General features: G+C 36.1%; 1 protein-coding gene across 1 annotated transcript in view; it reads right to left on the bottom strand.

The window, feature by feature from the left end:
* Positions 1-2,580: 2,580 nt before the first annotated feature.
* Positions 2,581-21,916, bottom strand: part of ATRNL1 (attractin like 1) — a 511,175-nt gene continuing 491,839 nt past the window's right edge. Inside the window, exon 29 of the mRNA XM_068397981.1 lies at positions 2,581-6,246. Coding sequence (XP_068254082.1) covers positions 6,122-6,246 — 125 coding nt within the window. The 3' untranslated portion in view covers positions 2,581-6,121. The remainder of the gene's footprint in view (positions 6,247-21,916) is intronic.

Raw genomic sequence — 21,916 nt, 5'->3', positions numbered from 1 at the left:
AGACTGGCAGGAATATTAACAGATTTCATGTCTGAGAGAAAGCTTTAGGATACTGACAATTTGGGTAGAGTTCTGTCATAAAAACATCACAGTGGTTATCCTAACATTATATTCCAAAACTGTGTTTATTATTTTTTCTCAGGTATATTTTATAACTGTCACGGTTTAAAGCTGGGACGGCTATTAAACCTGTGGCAGACGCTCTCTGTTAACCCTCCCCCCGCCCCGAAGGGAAAGGGAAAGGGAAAAGGGAGAGAGATTTCTGGGTTGGAAAGTTAAAACAGTTTTAATAAACTATAACAATGAAAAAGAGTATAATAATAATAATAATAGAAATAATCAAATATATACAAATATATATACAAAACCAAGATCAAGCTCCCCTGAAGTCAGCCACGTCACCACCGGCACTGCAGGGCAGGCTCCGGGAAGGCCCAGGCTGGGCCCAGTGACGGTCGAGAGCTGGATTCAGGGATGCACGGATTGGGATCGGGGGGAGCAGGAAAACAGACAGAGTCCTCTTCGGACACCGGCCATAGCAGAAAGAGAGCGAGACCCTCGTGATCCCCCGCTTTATACTGAGAATGACGTGTATGGGATGGAATACCTTCGTTGGTCAATTTTGGGTCACCTGCCCTGTCCGCTCCTCCCTGCAGGTATGACCCCCCTGCAGCTCTTCACTCGTAAGCAGTGAGGAATTTAGCAGTGACCTTGGTTTCTCTAAGACTAAGTACAGCAAGAGCCTTTCTGCATAACATCCCTACTGGTGCCTCAGTGATAACTACAAACTTCGAGCATTATCAGTCCTGGAAGCAGACACTGCAAAACATGCAGTTAGTTTCAGAAAATGCAGTTACTTAGAAGAGACTTAGCTGAAAGTAAAAATCACTGAAAGGAAAATTGGCCTGGTTTAGGCCAAACCAGGACAATAACTAAATATCATAAAAGAGCTTTAGGACTTCACAGGAAAAAAGAAATTGTCCTTTATTTTAACTACTAAAAATAATGTTGTAACAATGATTTTTTGATAAATACTGACCTGGAAAGAAATGTTAAAAAGACTCAGACTTTCAGTAGAATAAGATGTTTAAGATATCTTCTAGGTCTGGAAGTGTATTTGAGGAGCTCCATCTTATTCTTTTCTTGCTTCTTGTCTAATAAAAGGTCTTTTGGAAAAAAGCATTTGCTAAAATTGGGAAAGAACACAGCTAAGCATTGTTTTGACAACATAGAAAGGTAAACAGTTATTGTTAAATGAGTAACAATTCTCTCCAGCTCCAAATTTATATAAACTTTATGTATTATGAACTCTGACCTTTGCATGTAAAAACTGTTACAGAAAAATATACTAAAAAATACAGGATATAAAAGGATCGAAGGCACTTGCCTCACTTTATGCACTCGGTCTTGGACTTGCTGAAAATACTGATAGCCAATTGATAAGCCCCTAAAATAACATTCTCCACAAAGTATTTCAAACAAACTTCTATATCCTCAGTCAGAAGGCTAAATACATTTAAGGTTTTATTTCTGTAGAAATGACCATCAGTATAGACATAAATAGTCATTGATTCCATTAAAGTCTTCATACAATTCAATCTAATATGTGAGAATATCTGAGGAAACCGAGAAAATGTTCTGATTTAGATCAGCTATGAAACCAATTACCTAATTCCATATATATATAAGCTTACTGTATGTTTTAAAGAGGGTTGTTTGGTTTGTGTTTCTTTCTCCCCACTCATTATTCCCATCCTTGTGTTCTTATCTCAGAAAAAGGAAGTTTTGAACATATCTGAAGAGGTGCAAAGAGATGTTTTTCACCAAACCATGACTCAGCTTCAACTTACATGACCAAGGAAGTATCAATTTAAGAAAGCCTGGGGTAATAACAGTCCCCTTGCAGCTTCACAATAAATTTCAGAGGGTCACTGGAATTTCAACTAAATATACAAGATGATGATTTTTTTACATGAGAAATATCTGTAGCCATAGAAATGGCCACATGTGGCCATATATGCAGTCATATAGAAATATAAACATTCATTTTGAAAGTGAAATATCATTAAATAAGGGAAAGCTGAAACAACATATGGCCCTGAATTATACAGCCCAGGTTCTGCAAGGTCTGCTTTTGCCAGGTTTTTCTTCTTCATTAGTATTTAGCAAGCAAGTACAGCTGAAGACAATATGGGAAGTTCTGGCCACCTGTAGACAACATTTAGTTTTGCATTATTTGCTATAAGCAAATAAAATAGTCTTAGGTATGAGTTAATTTATTTAGTTTTCCCCAGTAATGTCAAGCATCCTGGATAAGACAACTTTGCTTGAAAAAAGAGAGGGATTGTTAATTACCTTTAACAGAGACTTTTCCTTTATTGTCAAGAAACCTTTCAGATGCTTCTTAAAAACTGGTAATGAAATTAGATACATAATGATTCCATAATTTAGATGAATACTATGAAAATTATTATGCATAATGACTGAACATCTGCTAAAGTGATCTGATCCCAAACTGAAATTCTTACCATCAGGATTCCAGCTCTCTACATTAGATTATTTAGAAAATATTTATTGCTGCAGATTTTACACATAACAAATTCCAAACCCAATATGAACTTGTCCAAATGTTTTTGATTTGGGAAGATGAGAGGGGTTTCTAACTACACAGAGAGCAGTCAGCTATGAAAATTTTCAAATCAGATGAATGTGAATGTTCCTAATTAATGGTATCTTCATGCCTTAACATATCTAGAATTTGGCCTTTTTTTCGATATAGTTTTAATAGGGGCAACATACAGATAACCATTTTTTTTGTATAGGTAAACTAGCATTTCATTACATTTCATAGGAATGTAATGAATGGAAGCAAGGATTCTGAAGTGTTATTTATATGTACACAAATTTGATTTAAGTAGTTTCAGGACTTTTTATAAATCTCCAAGTACAAAGAGGAACTGAAGGACTGGTGAACCCATGCTACCATGGACAGTCTATCTCATATTTTGAACAGTAATTCATAGCTGCTGAACTTCCCTCAGCAGAATCCATGGACTGAGGGGGTGGAGGTGGAATCTTGACAATCAGAACTTCACTGGGGCTTACTTTCCAGAACAGTGGTTAGTCATTTATTTTTCACCCACTTTAAATCACATCAGGGGTAAAACAGGCCATTCAACATTTTCTGACTCTAAGGAAGAGTTCAAAAGTTAAACTGGAGAACAGAGTTTTAAAAAAATTGGCTTTTTTCACAAAGCAATCATAATGTGACAGTTGATAAAATATCTCATCTGATGTACAGTGGTCATTATTAAAAAGTTTGCACTTGCCAACGACTAACAAAATGTAGTTATCAGACACATTATGCTATTTTATACCTTTAAAATAGAAAGCTGTAACAATTACTCTGCAACTTTGGTTTGAGATGTGTTGGCAAACTTCTGGTATTTAAGTGTGGCCATTATATAAGTATTTTTATTTATTTATTTTATTATATGATTTTACTAATTTGCATGCAATCAGGGACCCTGGGAGAAGAAAGATACTTTAGGAGAAAACATTCTCAGTGTGAATAAAAATGCTGAATGATCCCATGACAAACATGCTTTTCTTGTAAAATTAAAATAACATTTTTAACCGTTAACACAATAAAATGGCTGATAGCTATTTGCCCATCTTCAGTGTTGCAATAAAATATTTTAATCCCTTTAAAACTCATACCTGCTTTTCAAGTAGTTGTCAAACTCTGCTTGAGATAAGGAGGAATGTAATCCTTTACGAGTACGGTCAAAACTACTCCACAAGACTACGTGGTCTTTCTCTGTATGGGGTTTCCAGTACATTCACAAAACACACTGTACATTTCTTATATGAAATGTTTTAGGTTGAGGATAATACAGAGTTCAGAATATATTCCAGACAAGTGGTTCTTTCCTTTTCGTAAGTGTATGCATCATATAAACCAGTTCCACTGGTTTATATTCATTTGAACAGATCAACTTTAAAACTGACAGAAAGGGTTGTTTTCAAAACACCATTTTTTTCATTATGCTAAGTAGCACTGATTGAAAGTTCCCAACAGAAGCTTTAAAAAGGAATTTTTAAAGTTTTAAGATATAAGAGACTGAGGTCAGAATAGGCAAGAAAAGTCACAAGATTGTGATGGCATTATTTTAGGATAATAATCTTATTTTAAGATATGAAAATACTGAAATAATCATGCCAGCATAAGAAATAATTATATCATAATTCATAAGTGCATAATTTATCAAAACAATAGAGCAGTCATGGTTAGACGCAACCTAATATTCCTGTATAAGATATAACTACATACTGTACAATCGTTCCTTTTTATAGTTATTTTTACATTTAGTCCTCATCCAAATTAAGCTGAGTACTTCTATGTATGAATGGCGTTACGAAATAAACACAACTCACAACAGGGCTTTATTACTGCTACTGCACCACCATGGCATGCAAGTAACTATGTAGTCAACTATAAACAGTAAAATGTCATCATCTTCCTGAAATAAAAAGAACATGAAAAATACAGATATATTAGTAAACATCAATTATCTTTTTTATATCTTTCATATTTACCAAAAGTCTATCATTACATGAGGCATTTATACCTCTGTATCACTCTCCTGTACTAGTATGGTGGCAAATTTGGAGTTATGAAACTGTACCTTCAACAAGCTCATACAAAACTACTAGTTTCATATTATACTGCTATCAACATGTAATGTGTAAATGAGAACATGACACGTCTGCTACCTACCCCTTAGCATTCTCTTGCTTTTTTGTATACTCATGAATTTTGAGTAAATAAAAAGACTGAGGGCCATTAAAGCTGTTTGCTAGGTTATCTGTTGTGGTGACCAAGCCCCCAAAAGACTAATGTCCTACAGAAAGGAAACTCTTTCATCTGCTTTTTGTTGCTGAGTACTGATTGGGTAAGGTTCCATAGTGGATGCTGGATTTGAGAACCACTGTTGGAAGCAACTTGGATTTCTGAATGTTTATTTATTTAATTTTTGTTATGCAGGGTAATTCCTTAACTGGTGTGAAAATGGGGATGAAGATTAAATTCTGCAGCTGGGAGAACAAAAACCATACACACTTTATTATAAAAACAAGGGTCAAAGTGTTGACTGGGATTCATTTCTTCTGCTTGGGAGAGTCAGGACAATATATAGATACTAGAAAATTTCAGTATTGAAATAAGAGCAGGTAGAATAACAGCAAGTCTCCTTAGACTTGCAATCTTGGAGACTCTCTTGGAAATACCAGCAAACTTGATAGTAGAAGAAGTTTTCCCTTGCCCAATTAATTTTGCTAATCAGTTAGCTGGCATGGAGGACCCACATGCACTCTTTGTAAAATATATCATTCAGAATTCAGAATAGACTCTTAGGATCAAAAACATGAAAGCCCACCCATTACTCTGCTGCAGACCAGATTATGTTTCTGAGGCTTTTTGCAAGGTAAAGAAAAATAATCATGAAATGCTCAAATCAAGTTTTTTTATCGAATTATCTTTCAAATATTACATGTGGTGTTCTCGGGTTATACCTATGCTAAATTCAAAAGCTGCCTACCTGTTTTGGGCAATGATAAAAGAACACCTAACTCTAAATGATCCTCTTTAGTTCCTGCTTGCTGGACAGAAATCTTAATGTTGATTACAAGGAAAGAACTGTACAATTCTCATTGTTACATTAAGCTATATAAAAATGTCCTTTAGTGTCCTGGAATTTGCTTAGGTTTCAATTACACAATTTCCTTCTACATTACAAAACAATGTACAGTTTTTCCTGGTTCTGTTCAAGGATTTTCCCTGCTCTGATATGTTCAGTATTAAGAATACTAGGTATTTTATTTCATATTTTGTTGATATCAGGATTCACTCTTTTCATTAAAGCTCATCAAACATACTCATACCTACCATAAGTTTCTTCTGCTTTGGGGTATAGTAGGGTGTGTGACTACAACAGAGCACAGTACCTCATATGTTCATTCATAGATTTGCCTCCATAAAAACTGAGGCTGTAGTATAGCTTTCAATGGAAGCCATTTAAAAAGAAAACATTACAGAATATACAATTGTATTTTTCGAATCTCAGACACAAGTTCCTTGACGTGTTGAAAGATGATGTTTTCGATTTCTGACTCCTGAACTCTTATCTTTACAGTCCGCAGGCTTCTGTTGTGAAATGTCTATCAGTGCACTTGCAATTGCAAGACCTGTAAGATAAATAAAGGGAAAACAAAATTTAATGCCCAGCTTTCCTGAGAAGAGTTCCAGAGCATCCAGTGTGATGGTTCCTTTCATGCCAAGTTTTTGTACTTTCCCAGAAGTTACCAGCTTTATTTCAGAGTAAGATAAGAAGTTCTCACTTTCTAAAATGCTACCTGGTAACAGTGAAGAAATAGAGGAAGAAGAGAAGTGCAGTTAAGACACTAGACTGGAAATCAGAAGACCTGAGTTCCATTTAAGTCTCTTATTGATTTGTTCTCTGATCTTAGCATCACCTCTATCACCATTTTCTTGGTTATGTGGACCAACAGCCCTCTGACATGGATTTTCTCTTGTTAAATGTTTGTCCATTACATTTAGAAATGGATGAAACTATCAAATTGGAAAATAGAAGTGGAGACCACAGGTAAGACAAAACTGTATCCTTGAATATTCCCCTTTGCAATATATATGCCTTCCTAATTTGGGAATATTCAGAGGTTAGTATTTACCATGAACAAAAAGATATGAAAATATTTTTTCCAGAATGCATGGATTTGAAAACGGACAGTGAACTGTGATGGCGTGGGCCTGGATAAATTCTAAATCTTGTCAACTCACCAAAACTCTTCTTTTTCAGACTCTAGTTAAGTCGTTGATATTTCATGACCTTTTTATAATCTTAATGGGGTATTACAGAGGGCACAGACAGGCATGCTTAGAAAACGAGTAGTTTAAGAATTTACTCTTCCATTTGCTTGTTACTGCATACTTGCTAGAAATTACTGACTTCTGCTGAAATGCTGTGACCGACAACACACTTAATACATGGCAGTTCTGAATTTTTAAATTCACACAGGCAATACTGCAATGAAATGGATTTGGAGTATTCACATCATTCATATATTCTACTGCACCACAGCTGCAATAAAACCATGACACTTAGATCTGCAAAAGTATATCTATATATACCCATAAGGTAGGTAAAAATGGTGCCAGTTCTCCATACTGCCCAATGCATCTCAATCTCTAACCAATAACAGTACTACTCCACAAGGAAACCTTTGAAAATACTTTTCACCATGTTTAACAGGCAGCCTCTATTTTTTAACTCAGGCCAATATGAAACTCAGTTTATCTATTACAGAATCACATCTGGCAATATTTTTCATGCATTCCCTCATTACAACACTTACCTACTAAGAAACTGAAAAAATATTTTTCACTTACAAGCGTTTCTACAGAATTCTTTCCTAGTATATGAAATACTGTCAGATTCGGTTCAGGTTTCCAGTATCCTGAAAAAATCTATGCTACTGCACACTGATAACGCTACCTTTCTTACTTCTCAAAAATGTTGCAAGAATTAATTAATGTGCATACAGATGTTTGAAAATGCATGGCACTATATTGTAAAACGCTAAGTACAATTATCATTGCTACATTTCAGGAGATGTAAGAGCCAAGATTAATTAAGTTGTTTTTCTCACATACACATATATTTCCTGGCATGAGCTAGTGATGCCTTAAATTGGACTTTGATAAATTACATTTTTGAAATCTTTGAGGCACCTTTAAAGTATCAGCAGTATCTGGTATTAGCAAATTCCGGGATAAAACCTAAATAACATTTTGATGGTTGTTTACATGTGATCCTGTCTTGAACAACTAGGCTCAGGGGGCATGCTAAATTGAATGAATATTATTAGGAAAACAGATTTTCCATTTTTTATAAGATTTTTAAAATAAACTTGGATGTATGATGCTAATGTCACTTTACATAACAATTAACAAAAAGGAAGAACTATTTCCTTCAAATCTAATGCTGCATACTGGGATATACTGGCATGCTGTTAAAGCTCCATTAAAATCGGGTCACTACAGAAGATCATTTTTCAAAAAGTCACACAAATCATCTGATGAAATTAATTTATTATGTTCTCTACGCCCCGCATAGTTCCTTGTTATCAAAGCAATACAATTAACTGGGGGAACAATTCATTATTTCAGACTGGCAGTCTAAAGGAATTTCATTTACCAAGTCAAGCTGATGCACAGACATTGCAAGCAAGCAGAATTTACATCAAAATACAACAGAAGATTTGATAAAAATGCTGTGGCCTAAATATTCATTAAAAGAAAAAAACCCAAAACATTCCCTTTATTTTACAGGTTTTGTATCTAAACAACAAATGGAATACATTTATAGTCACTGCAGTTGGAACTGTAAATCGTATAGTGCTCTGTATCTGTTACCTGAGTCCATAATTTATTTCATTTACTCATATTCCCTGAATGGTGCCATTTAAATATCCTACCTACCATCCAAAACAGTATTTTCCAAACCAGTACATGCCTCTGGTTGCTTCTGACTCTCGAGTAAGGTGGCAGAAAGGAACAGTGGAATCAGTAAGCATCCCACACGGAGAATCAATGGGTCACCTCTAATAGTCTAATTTCTGGAAATTCAAGCCTAGCTGCAGAACTGGACCTATTTTTAAGTTTAGTTTGTTTTTCTACTAAATGTTATAGAAATAACCTGACCTAGTTCTATGCAGCTAAAACAATCTCTAGCTTGTTTTAAGGATATGTATGGGAAGATCATTAAGAAGTGAGCCCAGTCAAATACATAAGTGGAAAGTATATTTTTGTAAGAGATAATTGCATCCACAATGAGAAAAATACCAGAGAAAGCAATATGAACTTGGTTATCTTTAGCAGAACTATTGTCTTTCCTAATGGAAGTTAAATGGTAATAGTTTATTCTCAGGAAGTAAGGGTCTAATCATAAAATTACTGGTGTGTGAATTTTTTGTCTTTTTTTCTTACAATTATGCAAAACAATTAATAAGTACAGGAATAAAATACAGCACATCAAATGAGATTGCCTTGAAAAGCGCATTCCCAATTTATATACAAACAGCACTTTAATTCTGCATTTGAACAAAAGCATCTGAAAAAGTCATTCATTTCGAGATGCTCTCCTCCCAGTCTCTGTAAAAACAGGCAGTACTATATATTTTAATTTTGCAGCAAAACAGCTTCATTAGGCGTGAAAGGTTAATTGCAGGTTTAAGTGCAGTTCAGGGAACAGTGCACGGGTCTGTGGTGAATAGCACAGTCTGCTACAGGAAGGCTGAGTGCTATAAACTGTTTGCCCTCCTGAAATGTTTTACTACCTCATTTACTAACTGTCTTCTTTTACTGCTTGTATTTGTAGTTCTTCTAAAGCTTTAATAGCTACAGTTTTATTTCACTGTAATCAGATTTAAATGGAAATACCCATGCTGGGATGTTTAAACATTTTTCCTCTGATTGTATACAGCTACATTTGAACTGATGTAAGGCCACGCTATCTCTCAAAGTAGAAAAAAACCCTTACATTGAAAAAGTTAGTCTCACATGCTGGCATGCATATTTAAAACCTTTTCTCCTCCTCTATTGTTCATTTTCATGAGAAATGCATTGAATTCTTTGTTAAAAGTAATGGAACAAAGAATGACCTCAGATTCATGGTTAGGCAGGTAACTGGAAATGTTTTTTTTTGATTTAAATATGTATTAGTCAGAGATAACATTTGGATAGATGTCTTCATTTGATTAAATTCTACATGTTTTCATTGTTACACAGAGTCAGAACATTCAGAAAGCTGAAGACAACAAAGTAACTACAACTCAGGTAGGTCAATTAGATTTGTTAGACATTTTAGCCAAAATTATAGTCCTTGCTTAAGGTGACCTTAAGCAACAAGAATAAAATGACATCTGCCATACAGAGAGACTTAAATGGAAAAAAACTGGGCAAATGCTATACTATTAAAGTAATAGCTTCAGCCTTCAGCACCCAGCAGTCTTTGTGTCACTTCCATTTGTTGATTCTTTAAAGATGTGTTACTGTACATGCTCACCTAATAGTGGGTAGAGTCCTTTTATCATAAAGGATCTGTTATTTGAAGTCTTTCCATTGTAGAAGATGCAATGTCCATGACTATCTGTACAAATGGATCTAAGCAGTTTCAAGACATACTAAATGATGAGAATTACAGACTCTAGTGCCTCATGAAGATGACCATAGCACACAATGAAGCCAGTGAAGACAATCAATAAAACTACCAGTTATTATGTTGGGAATTTTAATGAGTTCTGTCATTTATCATTATTTCAAGTCTATAAAGCACTACTTTGTGAATAAACAATGTATATTATGTGTGTATAAATGTCATTTATATACAAAACCACCTTGATAATAATGCAGTTTTGTATTATCTATTTCTTAATTTGATGAAGCAGATCACATTCACCATAACCTTTATGGATGCGTACCAGGACTGCAATCATTTATTCTTCATAGGAAATACATATGTTAGCTATAGCGTCTATAATGTGAGAAGAACATAACTTTCAAGAAGGTTGTTACTGGGCAAGTGTTTCTGAGTACCCACTGAAAAAATTCTCTCACTTTCTATGAGACATTGTGCTATGAATATTCTTACTCAGTTTAATTGTTTGGTAAAATTTTCAAGATTGTCTGGTACTTCCTATACTTTTCCTGGACTAACTCATGATTAATTTTCATGACTGAAAAGGCCAGAATGTTGTTTGTGCTACACACTCCTGTGTTATAGATCAAGTCATGTCAGGAGATATCGGGAGATATCCAAAAGGCACATAAAGTGGAACCAGAACAAAATTTGGGATTCAAAAGCATGATCTGTAAAACCTTCTCCTAACCACATACAAACCTGATACTCAAGTGCCTACTTTCCAGGAGAAAAATTAAGAGTCATCTGAAGTACAAGACTGTACATGGCTAGAGGACCCACTGTATCTCACAACAGAGCTAAGTTAATTTCAAAGTCAGAAAACAGTCAAATTCTTCATGTGAATCTGAGGGTCCAGATCTGGCAGGTGTGCCTAGACAATATCCAGAGATCGTGGACTTAGTCACAGAAAAAAACAATCATAAGCAACTGCCAAGAAGAATAAGTATCTCCATATCCTGTCATATTGAATGTGGTTTTTTTTGAATTAGACTTTTTTAAAAAAGGACAAGCTGACAGCATCTCAAAATCACAAAGTCTTTTTATAGGCTTCTCTTCCTGTTTGGTGCATGGATGTGTATTTTAAGTTGACATCACTCTTACTATGAGAAAGATATATTAAACAAGCTAAACTAACTAGGAAATTACTTTGGGCAAGTAACCCCATCATTTTTTTTTTCAGTGATAATTTTTGCTAGATGGGAAGACAGCCAAGACTCCAGGAGGTATGTTTTCCTTTTCTTATGCATATAACTTAATTAAATAAGTAAAATATGAGACAGAGCTTAAACCATAACAATAATAAACTAAATAATGATAGTGTGGAATTAAATAGCCACACACTAGTAGAGAGGAGATGTCATGCTCCTTTGTATTATACCCTTGGTATTTAGTAATAACAGCTATCTATAAGGGGCTAAGAAACTCCTATTCCCAGAACAGACTTATAAATTACTTGCTGTCAGTTTGTGGGAAATGCAGACTATACAATAAAGGATCTTCTACAAAATGTTCAGCCTTTCCCAATTTTTCTCATTTTGAAAGGGAAATGGCCCTACATATTTGTGTGAAATATTTGTGCTCCAAGGGGCCAGTAGTGATTTTTTTTGTATATGGTAGGGCAGTTTCCCCTTCCGTTTCAGTGTGAGCTATCTCGAGTTTAGTCTGCAATCCAGGTCTGTACAACATCGGGTGCCTTTAAACTATCCAGCCTGCCAGTGGCTAAGACACAGCATGGGCTGTTTGGTCTCTCTGGCTATGGACAGGCAGGGATTGACTGTGCACTTTGGGATAGCTCTTGTCTGTTCAGCAGGGCAAACAAACACCATACTGACAAAGGGGACCTAGTGAGGAGTTGGAGACACTATGGTAGTGCTATTGGTGCAATGTAATGTTGATTAACTGAAGCTTTTTTCTCCCACCCTCTTTTCTCAACTCAAGCCCTCCTGGAACACAAGAATCATAGAATTGTTTAGGTTGGAAAAGACTTTTAAGATCATCAAGTCCAACCGTTAACCTAGCACTGCCAAGTCCACCAGTAAACCATGTCCCTAAGCACCACATCTACACGTGTTTTAAATACCTCCAGGGATGACGACTCAACTGCTTCCCTGGGGCAGCTTGTTCCAATGCTTGATAACCCTTTCTGTGAAGAAATTTCTCCTAATATCCAATCTAAACCTCCCCTGGCACAACTTGAGGCCATTTCCTCTTGTCCCATCACTTGTTACTTGGGAAAAGAGACTGACACCCACCTTGCTACAATCTCCTTTCAGGTAGTTGTAGACAGTGATAAGGTCTCCCCTCAGCCTCCTTTTCTCCAGGCTAAACAACCCCAGTTCCCTCAGCTGCTCCTTCACTGATTACTTTTAAAAGGAGCTAATATGAGATTATTGCATTTAGCTGGACCGTATCATCAGACCTGTACACCAATCCGACCTTTGCCCCTTGCCCAGGGAAGGAAGCACAGGTGGAAGTAGTAATGCAGTTACTTAACAAATGGGAGAGGAAGACTGAAATAATGGCTGACTTGAGCTGGGAGAGAACCTCTCATCTGAAACTGCATAAGAGATGATAGGTAGGGAATGGTAAGTCATGGTGGGTCTTGAAGATGAATAATGATATGTGAAGCAATAGAAAAAGGGAGTGGTTAAGAAAGTAGTTGTTTAATGTGGCAGTAATTCAGAAGTAAGCTGCAGAGATCCTGGGCAAGGGCTTTTGTTTTGGTGATGCAGAGGGAAGATGGTGTTTTGAAGAGGCTGCAGCAACAGAATTCAGCAAGACTATGCACTCTGGTGGTGAGGAAGCAAAGGAATGACAGTCAAAGAATACTTGGGAGGGACAGCAAGGGTAATAGCGTCAATAACACAGACTCAAGGGAAAACAGTGGAATACAAACTAATATGAAGAAACGTAAAACATTGTGGGAATGAAGAATAAACTACATAAAACTGATCTGCAACCTAACCTGTTGGCGAAGGGTAACCGAAATCCAGGTGTATGGAATACAGACTTGCATTAAAGTCAAATACATTCATTTTCTACAAATAAAGGAAGAAATTGAACTTCAGATACTTTCCCAAGATCTCTGACACCTGGCTTTTCCAAAAATCTTTAAATTTGAAGGGTAAAACATACCTTAAGCTATGATGGTTAAACAACATATCTACTTATCTATTTCTTGGACCCTATTCCTTGGGACTCCCTGGTACAGCTTGTCACAGATTTGTCCAGTGATATTAAGGATATGACTGACTTCAAAGACAAAAAAACAAAACTAAAACTGTAGCTAACTGCTGAGTCTGAAGATAAAACTTTCTTCTCAAACCCTCTTTTTGATTCACTTTAGATATTACAATAGGCGTGGGAAATGATTACATTTAGATGTTTAGTAATAGCTCCTAAAGCTGCAATACTTATCAGTACTAAATTTCAATTAATAAAGCAGGCAACACATTTAGTCAGGAAATATATTCTTCTCACAGAATAGAAGAGCTAAGAGAATTAAAGCATCTTGATGATTTTATCTAAAAAGTTTTACCTTGACAGACAAGTGATCTATTGTTAGATCATTATTTTACTTCATTATTGTAATTTTTGGACCTTGGACCACAAATTGTAATTACAGAAATCTGAGAATGCCCCTAACTGTTCCATTGTCTTTCTCAATATGGCTTATTTTATACAAAATTATGGCAGATTTTTGGGTGCTTTTTTTTTTTTCCTTTCACATTAAAAAATAAGCAACAAGTAATTACTGCACAAATAATTACGCACATAATCAGGCTTTCTCTACCCTGCATTTCCTGAATATAAGTTGTGGAGGCTCAAACAGGTGTACCAGTAGCAAAATATGTTTACATTTTTAGGGGGAAAATAGTGAATTTATGGGATACATAACATTTTCAGAAAGCTATCAATCAAGTACATGAGTGGCAAATCACCTGTAATTCACAAAATAGTTGTTATTTTAAGTTATTAGCAAAACACAGGTTTTGGCTTTTAACCGATGGCTATTAAAAACACCTAAAAAGGAATAATCTTAGAATATGTGCAAACCTCATGCAGATTAATCCCTTGATGCTCTCCCACTGCATATTACACATCACGTGTTAAAATGCAAGTAATTACACAGGTTTCTATAATGGACAGTAAAATTTGAAACATTTGGAATTTCTTCCGTACAAACTATTAAATTTTCAGTTTGATTACATCTCCTTTCCATTGAATCATTTATCCATATGTTATGAAAAACATCTCTATTCTTGTAATGTTGTGCAGCCGTTTAATTTGTTTTCGAGAAAATCACTATAAACTAATTTGCTACTCTGCAAGAATTTGGTGAGATGCATTAATCATGCCAGAATCTAATTTGGTCTTGTAAACCTATTTCTGTAGAAGGGAAAAAAATCTGCTTGGAGTACTGAAGAAGCACTATTTTCACTTACTTTTAGCAATACCTGGGTTAATACAAACGAAATTATAATTGGTTTTGTTTAGAAGTCAGTATCACACCTGTGACCCAGTTGGGGTTAGTTGATGAACCTCTCTATAGTAATTAGACACATTTGGATTGCAAAAACCTCCTCCAGACTGGAACACTTGAGGTTACTTGTACAGCATTATTTTACTCTTTGTCTCTGTCTTCAGCAATCTCCTTTTATTGGGATCGTGTATGACAGAGAAAAATGAAGATATGAAAACTGTAAAAAATTGTGAGCTTCAGTTACAATATTTTTAAAGCTTTTTACCCAAATCCATTCATGCAGTTGGACTCTTCAACAACAGTGATGAAAGCTAAAGCCTTACTAAACATCATGAGTAGGATGAACACCCGTGAGACAGAGATTTATTATTCGTATAAACAGAGTGTGATCGACCTGCTATTAATACAGTGCTGAACTATCATTTCATGTAATTAAGTAGTCAGAATATCTACCCGTGTGTGTGTGCATATATGTGGAGGAGTATCTGGGAAACAGAGAGAAGGTTCGAACACAACTGAGCAATCAGGAGAACAGTTAGGAGGAGAGAAAGCAGAGGTATTCACCAGGGTTTGCTTCCCTCCAGAGGGGCCTTACTTGCAGGAGGTGATTTAAAGCAGATCTCTTCCTGTCTGTAGAGGAAATCTGGGGTGATTAACCTCGCCAGGTGAAATTCAGTTTTTGTCAATACCTCCCTAGTGCTCCATTTGGGTCATAACATATATTGTCAGATTTGCAGCTTTACTACTCTTCTCAAGACAAAACACACAACCTTAAAGACAACAGGTTTAAGGGCCCAAGAGGGGCCAATTCTGCCCCCACTGGAGATAAAACAATACTACTTACATTATCATTTACTTTTAAGGAAGAAGATCAGAGCAATAATCCTCAAAGATGCTGTTTCTCACTCTTGCACCTTTATTTTGTAGGTGCCGTTTTTTTTTTCCACTGTCAAAAATTTTATTTAAACCAGAAAGTGATGAATATGTTCATACAAAGAAATGATTACAGTTCACCAGAAATTCAATAGGATTGCAGCTTAATCAGAAGTAGGCATAATATCTGCAGTGCTTTCCCATAATGCATTCTCACTTTTGCTTTCCAAGGTTGATAAAGTACTGGACTTGTTTTCTATTTCCAACATACTGCTGCAATATATCATCACTCTAACCACTGTTTGGCTTGTAATTTGGTTCTGGCCAAATAACAATGCCAGTTTTTCAATATTCTGCTGATTTCCACAATTAGACATTCAGTACATCCCCAGCTACATAGCCAGCAGTCATTCTGACAAAACAAACGATCTTGGGAGTGTAACACAGAACTAAGTCAACAGGACAGAAAGCGTGCTCAGAATTTTGAACCATATTTTGAAATATTACTAAAATGACAACTTCAGGGTCCTCAGGATCTCTAACATAAGGGTATTCGTAATTTCAGTACCTATTAATGCCCAAGAATAAGGAAAAGAAAAAAAAACCACAAATGCCCTGCTATCAATATTATGGTGGGTCCATCAGCTTATACAGAACATTGATTTTTATTAACTCTAGCAGAAAAGCTTGGTAAAAGGCTGAAAAGCTCAAACCATAAAAACAATTAAAAACTCAAAGATTTTATACAAATAGCCCTGCCAGAATCCTGGTCAGCACAGAAAGAGAATAATTCTCAGTGGTATTCCAGTATATACAGGCAAGATATATAGCTACTCATTTATTCCTTCCTGAATCTTCTATATTACACTGAATACACTAGGTTATGACTTCAACAGGCAAAATGACACACTTAGACCTGGTTACTGTCAAAATGCATGGAAACAGGGTTCCATTTCCAACACTGAATGCTCATAATTGATTATACACACTTGGTCCTAAACAGTCAATATAGATAAATATCAGTAAAATTATAGTAGCGGAGCACTATTTCTGTTTATGTGACATGCGGGTAGAGCAAATGTCTGGAACTGCAAGATAGTAATACTATGACTGCGTATCACTGAAAATGTATTATATGCCCTAGACATATAATAGTTTGGAGAGAGAAAACTGACAGTAGGTAGTCACAGTTTGCTACCTACCTCTATGTGTACTCACACTCCAACAAGTAGCACTCATTGTTTAATTTATCAATCCCATTATAAAATTTGAAAGAACTCTTCTGGTACAAAGATTACCGAACTATAACTTTTGCCATTTAAAACATTCATGTAGATGCTTCTTTACATCTAGAGGACGTAACTGGAAAAACCTGAGAAAGATCCTCCTAACACCCAAATTCAGGTTCAGTGTTTCTCCTTTTAGGAACCACATACACAAGAGATACAGGAGCTGTGAAATATTTCTCTCTTGGGATCAGATTTGGCATAAATCTCAGCCTGACGTGCACACCACCTTTTTATACAACAAAGTAAAATCTCTTACTCATTTCCTGTTGAACAGGACTCATGCTACTAGATGGATGTGAAATTAAAAGGTAGGAACTAAATGAAAGATACAGTCCAGAAATCCTCATAAAGTCCATTTCCCAGCAATGTCAGCTCACGGAAGATGCACCCAATGAAAGTAAAGCTTGAGATACTGAAGAGTTACTACAGCAGGCCTTTCTCATCACTAGTCATGGGAGTAAGAAGCAGCAAAAGTGAAACCAGGGAGAAGAGAAGATGGTGTGGCAAGAGATACACTCTACTTGGAGTTTTCCAATATCAGGATGGTTCTTTGAGACAACAGGCAAAATTTAGAGCAATTCTGTGCATTGTTCTTCACAATATTTTCATTAAAAACTGATGTGCTGTATAAAGCACCACACTGGCTTCGTATTTCCAGGATGTGATTAGGAGCTAGTTTTCATTTATGTATTTTCAAAAAGTTTTTACTATGTGATGAAGGAGAAACAAACCTTCAGCAGGACATTAGAATTCCCTCACTGCAATTTTGCTAAATCTCCCATCTGTTTTTTAAAAGCAGAAATTATGTCGAGTCTTCTATTTTCTATTTAACTGCTGACCTTTTCCCCCTCTATTTTTTCCCATATGCTTTTTGATCACATGTGAAAAACTTGGCTTCAGTTCTCTCATTTCCTGATTTTTCTATATTTCAATTATACTTTAATGGCTATATATATAGTGATGATGATACAAGAGTGTGTTGCGAATGAAAGCTGTTTTGAACTATCCCAGTTTCTGAGAACTGCTACAATTTGAGTTGCTTCCTTCCATAGCCTCTGAAGTGCTTTCTATAATATAATAATATAATAAACCCTGAATCTGCTCTTCCTTTTGCAATGCAATCCAGCATTGTTTCCCATAATGCTGCTGCATTATGATTTGCAACTATAAATAATTATCCTAAGTTATAAAGATAAAATATAAAACTTTAAAGCAATACCATTAGACACCATACACTTGAGACTCAGAAGCAGCCGTAAGCAAACATTGATTTTCATAAAGAACAGAAAAGAAGGTGATAATGAAAAGCATCGTTCCTGCTTAGGATTAGTTCACCAAAAGCTTGCTGTAGTCTTGGGTGCAAAGAGTGGAAACACTAGGTAATCAGTGGCAAACTGCACCTTGTATCTAACAGGTGGGGCATCACGTTTGATGACCTCTATCTTAAAAGGTGAGGGAGGAAATAAAAACAGTTGTGGGAATGGGATTTGACAACGTGTGAGGTTCAGTAATAGAAGGTATTATCCTCCAAAGAGGGAAGCATCAGAGACAAGAGGGACTTATCCAAATCTCTGTAAGACTTGTGTCCAGATGTGTGAACTTGTGAGTTGATTTTCACTTGTTCTGTCTTGTCTGGACAAGCATGCAATATAACAACAGTGGAGTATGTAGGACTCCTGGCTTTTTCCTACACTATTTTTCATTGCCTTCCTTCCAAATAGCCCTCCATTTTCCATTCTTATTTTTGCATCTTCTTGTTCCATGAAACTTGAGTTGCCACACTATTTAACTGCCTTTACAAAGTACTTATTTTTCTCTACCTAGACTTCCAATAATCAGGAATTCTCTTTGTGAATCTGATGTTAGTTACTAAGGCTGCTCTAATTCCCTTCCTCATTCTTTCATCTCTTTGGATTGTTCCAATGTGAAGAGGTGGTGGTATGGCAGGTTTTAAAAGCTGCAAACATCTTAATAATCATTTATATTATTTCTCCTTCTCCTGACTTCTCATTTTAGTGGGCAATTCTTTTCCAAGAAAAATACCCACGTCTACTATTTACAAAGAGAGATAAAAATAACTGTTCACATTTGAACTATGATCTAATTATTTCTTTAAAAGTGATGAAGTAGATTGTGAATAATCTAAATAGAGCCAGCCTTATTTCATTATTTCACTCCCACATGTGCTTCAAGAACAATATTTACTTTCAAGATTTTAAAAGCTGTGTGCTAACTAGTGCACATTTTTATGCAACTTTTAATCTTTGATGTGTTTAACTGTACCTTCACTACTCATGCTGCAAAAGGGACGTAAATATGTTTTTCTCACAGGGATGGCCTCAAGGATAGAGCTATCCTTTGTGCCAGTGTGAGACGTGCATGAAGCTGCTGACGGTCCACAGAGGCTGAAGCACTGTGGTTTAAGTCCTCTCCAGATCCACCAAGATGGATTTCAGGGGGAGGGAAGCAGGGCCAGGAGGCTCTTGCAGGAACAAACAGCCTTTAGGGTGAGGTACATCATTGCTGTGCTCTGCTGAAGCTGCATATGCTCAGTAATTTAGACAACTGGGTGCTTCATCTAGGATGAAGTCACGATGCTGTCTTTACATTTTCTTCTGGCTTCCTACTCTTTGCCTTTCTATTTACCCAGGTAAAATCAACCTATTGCCCTGAAACTTGCCTCTTCTGGTCATGCCAGCAGTTGCATTAGGTCTAGATAATCAGAATTTTTTAGTGAAATAAACGCTTAATCATACACGAGCCTGTTAGATCTAAAGCTTGGTAGGAGAAATCTGGCTCCCCAAATTGAAGGCCTGACTTAAACAAGTTGAATTTTCATACTTTTTTTTCCCCAAAAAACACTAGCTCTTTCAAGTCATATTTTAGAGCTTTCATTTACAAAATCAATTTTTACTGACCTTTCCATAGTGGTTTAGATATGAAGATGAGAGATGTGTCCAGGGAGGAAAAATAGTATTAAAATACTGAGCTGGTTATCTCCAAAGTGCTACATACAAATTAACTAATGCATGCTAATATAGTGATTAGTTTGTTTGCCTACGTTTAGTGCAATGACTATGTTTCCTAATGGCATCATTCAATGAGACATGGTTTGGTATCACACTGAAACCAGAACAGCTCTTGTTAAAACATAACATGCTTAACATTTGAAAAGAATATAAGTCTATTTACAGTACTGATTATTTGCAAAAGACAACTACTTTTGGAGAAACATTTTGAAATCTAGATACGCTTTGAGTTACTGACAGATTGCAGTACTAGGCAAAAACATAATGGATTGTTGTTGGCTAGGTGGGGTGAGGATGGAGCTACAGACATTTCATCTGGGATGACTACTGTGCTCTGCATAAACTTCATAGGCATTTACCCCTCACGGCATCTTCTCAGGAGCAAATAGCACAGCAAGTACTTAGAGGAAAGTGCTGTCCTCTCCATGGAGCTGTCCCTTCCCTCCTCCTTTGGGAAAAAAAGTAACAGACCAAACAGACTTTGCCTGCGGGCTTCCCAGAGGACCACACTCCATGGACAGTTGCGTGGCATGTACAGTTCCAGTGTCTGTAGGCCAGATCAGGTATGTTTGTACACCTTGTGATGTAATGGGGTCCCAAGCCACAGTGAGGCCTCTGAAAGCCTCAAGAATATAAATAATAACAAATAATAGTAATAAATAGAAATGAAACTGGTAGCATCACAGGTATTTGTGGAGCTTTGGAATGACCACAAGAAAGCTAGCACGGTATCACTGGTACGGTGTATACTGAAACAGCTTGGAAAAAACAATCTGGAAAAAAACCCAATATGAATATAATGAATGAGCCTTTATTCCACATATGAAAGTGTTTCTGACACTGACAAAAGAAGGTACAATATTTATCATTCTAGGATTGCAGGGGACAAAACAACAATATTAAATCATGAGAGGTTTTATTTGTGAATTGGCATTGTTTTCTGTCCCTTGTGTTACCAGAATGATAAATGCTTTCCTTTGTGTAGGAAAGAAAAGGTTTGATACTGGCTGTGCATTCTATATATTTGTGCTACAATTTTCTGAGAGGTTTGGTTAAATCCTCGTAAATACCAATGTTTACACTAACGGTGCTAATAAGCATTTTGGGGTGGTTGTTGCTTGTTTTTTTCCTCATCCACAGTTTTATTTGAGAGTCCCCTTCATGATATTTTACTTTCTAGGGCAGATGAAACAAGATTCAGTTATCAGAGTTCTTAGGATAACTGGTGGGAATATCGCAGAAGCACAATGTGATCAAAGCGGATGGAAAAGCAATCCCCAAATGACCTAGGGCAAAACTGCACCAGTCCCAGAATTACAAAAAGAGCTGATGTGTATGAGACATATTAAACACTTGCATTTGAATTTTTAATATCAAAAATAAATGTCACAGCATTTTCATGAAGAATCTATTTGTCTTTAATGCAGCTCATCTGCTGCTTCTTGCTACAGATTATACCTTTTACTTTTTATCCATCTTTAACCCCTGCTGAGTGCTCTAGCATTTGCGATGTCTGATAGGAGGTTATGGAGTTTTTTCATATTTTTATTACATTTTATGTTTTCAAAAGCTAGCACAGAACATTCCAGTGATCACATGAGAGTTAACACACTTTGTTGCCAATATTTTCAAATGCAAGTAATATCTTCTGGTTTGCACAATTCAGGATGAATATGGTGCATCACTGTGCCATCTAATGTGACTCAGCTTTGAGAGCTTCAGGGCTTGGCTCTGCCTTCGGTGCCCTAAGTACACACAGCTGAATTTTTTTAGACAGTAAATACTGAATGTGTAAATAAATATATAACTAGTAATCTGATTTCCAAAGATATATAAGCATGACCCCAAGAAAGAATTATTTCATAATGGTATAATTCTGTGCATGCTCTGAGCACTGGGGAAAAATTCCTAGAACACACCAATTTTATCACACAGATTTCAATTGTTAGGTTAGATGCACTT

Source organism: Nyctibius grandis, chromosome 4 (genome assembly GCF_013368605.1).
Source record: "Nyctibius grandis isolate bNycGra1 chromosome 4, bNycGra1.pri, whole genome shotgun sequence".
Lineage (NCBI taxonomy): Eukaryota > Metazoa > Chordata > Aves > Nyctibiiformes > Nyctibiidae > Nyctibius > Nyctibius grandis.
The sequence above is the reverse complement of the archived record's forward strand: the minus strand, read 5'-3'. Positions and strand labels throughout refer to the sequence as shown.